This window comes from Octopus bimaculoides, chromosome 21 (genome assembly GCF_001194135.2).
Source record: "Octopus bimaculoides isolate UCB-OBI-ISO-001 chromosome 21, ASM119413v2, whole genome shotgun sequence".
Taxonomy (NCBI): domain Eukaryota; kingdom Metazoa; phylum Mollusca; class Cephalopoda; order Octopoda; family Octopodidae; genus Octopus; species Octopus bimaculoides.
Window position 1 is genome coordinate 5,478,560 of NC_069001.1, and position 3,188 is coordinate 5,481,747.

Below are 3,188 nucleotides of genomic sequence, written 5' to 3' on the forward strand. Positions count from 1 at the left end.
GCGTGTGTGTGTGTGTGTGTGTGTGTGTGTGTGTGTGTGTGTGTGTGCCCACCGATTGCATTCTGAAAGGGACACACCCTCTTCATCCAGATGGTGACCCCCTTTGTTCTATGTCAGCATGATATATTATGTGTATGTATGCATGTTGTCTTTTTAGGAGCAGAAATTTCTAGGAGTGGATTCCCAGTCCCCTCGCTGAGGAAATGGGATACAGAGTGAGGTGGGGGAGTTGTGAAAGGGATGCTGAAAGATAAAAGGTTGAGTATGAAAGTGAAAAGAGGTGTGTATGAGGGCATGATTGTGCCGACAATGTTATATGGTGCAGGGATGTGGGGTCTGAGAGAGGCGGAAAGGAGGCAGCTAGATATATTTGAGATGAGATGTTTGATGGCTACGGTTGGTGTGACAAGGATGGACAGGATAAGGAACGAGGAGGTGCAAAGGAGAGGAGGAATGAGTGAAATCTAACAACCAGAATGGTTAGATGAATGTTGAGATGGTTTGGCCCACATGGAGAGGATGGATGAGGAGGAGATGGTAAGGAGGGTGATGAAGGCAGAAGTGGTAGGCAGCAGAACCAGAGGCAGACCTCAGTTTGTGGGGATGGATGGAGTGAGGAAAGCCTTGGTGGTTAGAGGTGTTGGAGTGAGAGAGGCAAGAGAGTTTATAAATGATAAGAAAGATTGGAGAGTGCTTGTGGATGGATGAGTGAATTTGATGTTACTCAAAGGGGTACAGAACCAGCATGATATGGTGGGGCTAAACCAGCATATGCTGTCAGGCCCCACTGCTGATATCGGGGTTTGTGTTCTGTCCTTTGACCCGAGCCTATGACAGGGCTCGCCTCTTTGGGCTGGGAAATAAATGGAGCGCCTGGTGTGTGTCTTGTTGTGGCTAACCCCTCCCTGGAGAATAGGCCTGGGTGTATGTGTATATATATATATGTATGTATGTATGTATGTATGTATGCATGCATGTATGTGTGTATCTAAACACACACAGATATCTCATAGACTAATAAACTGTCCTCCATTTAGCATTTTTATCTATAAAGACATTACTAGACACTACTCAATAGTATGGATTAAATCTTGAGAATCTTTAGAATGGTTTCAATCCTTAAAAACTTTGCAAGTCATGTCTACGAAATACTTGGTCAAGTATTTTAATGCATCAAATTACATTATTTTGTTTCTAGAGACAAATCTTTAAAGACTTGATTGTGTCTATTTTCTTTTGAGATTTACATATATCATACCTTAGCAATTTGGACCAGCTCCACTAGACGAGGGGAGATAATCACAAGATTCATGTCAATAAAAAGTTTTGAATGGTACAACAATGCACTTATAATACAAGAAATGGACTATATACCTGTTGTAATTTAGGTCCAAGGCATGCATTACATTGAATTATATGTTGTTGGTATACTCTGGAGTGCCCGACTAGTTGTAAATCCCCTTGGTGTATCATGACCAAATGAATACTAACAGATGATGGATAATTGTCAGCTCATTACACATGTTTCTTACACATTTTTTAATGGAGGAATGAGAACATTACTCCATTGCAAAAAAAAACAAAACGTGATCATCAGATGAAATGTAATTTTACAAGCAAAAAAATATCTCCAGAATACAGCAGTGACATGGCTGAGGTCTATTCAGGCTAAATATGAAATGGGAGAATGACCAACAAAGTTGGCCATTGTGGGCATTAGGGGGTGGGCATTAGGGGGTGGGGTTAGGATAAGAGTATAGTTAGTGAAAGGGTGCATTTGTGATATTTCAGGTCAGCGATCCCGGATGAGATAGGAATTTGCTTGACTGGTTCTCTGGTAGGCCAGGGGTGGAGTGTAGGTGATGTTTTATTATACTAAGCTTAGAGAAGTTGGTAACTGGGAGAGGACCGAAGAAAATTTAAGGATAAAGAATAAAGAAAAAATAAAGAAAGCAAGAAGTAAAAAGTAAAAGTCTGTAAAATTACATTTAACTGATAGTTACAAGGTTTTTGTAATGGAATAATCTTATTCTTCTTTTAAAAAATGCCTAAGAAACAGTTGTAATGAGGTGACAATTATCCATCGTCTGTCATTATTCATTTGATTATATATATATATTCATTTGATTTTACATATACACACACACACATATATATATATATATATATGGATGGATGGATGGATAGATAGATAGAGAGAAGTAGATAGATAGACAGATAGATAGATAGATAGATGGATAGATAGACAGATATACTTATGCATACACACATGGACATGGACACACACACACACACACACACATATATGTATATACATATACACACATGCAAATCTATGTATGTACATATGTGTGTGTGTATGTGTGTATACACACACATTTCTATGTATATCTCACTGCCTTCACACACACACATACATCTATTCACAACCAGAAACAAACCTCAAAGACTTACTGAGAACTACTGATGGTTCGTCTGTTTTGTTCTTTATGTTCCCAATGTAGATCAAACGGTGAACAAGGCTGGCCTGCAACAGAGACAGAGGACGCATGAAATCATCACCAGCATCTAAAAATAGGTACAAGGAGGAAATTAGGGGGTGAAATAGAGGGGCTGAACTGCAACAGGGTAAGGGTGACAAGAAGTCACTATATTTTTGCTCCATACATACATACATACATACATATGTGTGTGTGTGTGTGTGTGTGTGTGTGTGTGTGTGTGTGTGTGTGTTAGTGTATGTGTTCTTCCCTGCACCATTGCTTGACAACCAGTGTTGGTGTGTTTATGGGCCTGTAACTTAGCAGTTCAGCAAAAGAGACCGATAGAATAGGTACTAGGCTTACAAAGAATAAGTCCTAAGATTGATTTCTTTGACTAAAAAAAAAAACCCTCCAAGGCTAGCCACAATCAACTCCAGCATGGCCACAATCAACTGACAGAAACAAGTGAAAAAATAAGGTTTGTTTCTGACCCCATAAGTCAGCAGTTCAACAAAAGACTGAGTACCAGACTTATAGAAATATGTCAGTCCTGGGGACGATTTGTTCGACTAAAACCCTTCAAGGTGCTGCCCCAGCATGGCCACAGTCCAATGACTGGAACAAGTAAATGATAAGGAAGATTGAGAGAAAAATTCAGTCGTTTGACCAATCATAAATGTAAATTATTCTTCACACTCAAATTTT

General features: G+C 39.5%; 1 protein-coding gene across 2 annotated transcripts in view; it reads right to left on the reverse strand.

Moving 5' to 3' along the window:
- LOC106875768 (testis-expressed protein 47) overlaps nt 1–3,188 on the reverse strand; it is a 13,715-nt gene that overhangs the window by 9,998 nt on the left and 529 nt on the right. Inside the window, exon 2 of one of the 2 annotated variants that reach the window (XM_014924028.2) lies at nt 2,455–2,527. In XM_014924028.2, coding sequence (XP_014779514.1) covers nt 2,455–2,527 — 73 coding nt within the window. Of the gene's footprint in view, nt 1–2,454; nt 2,569–3,188 lie in introns of both variants that reach the window. The other variant, XM_014924029.2, reaches the window with a different exon arrangement.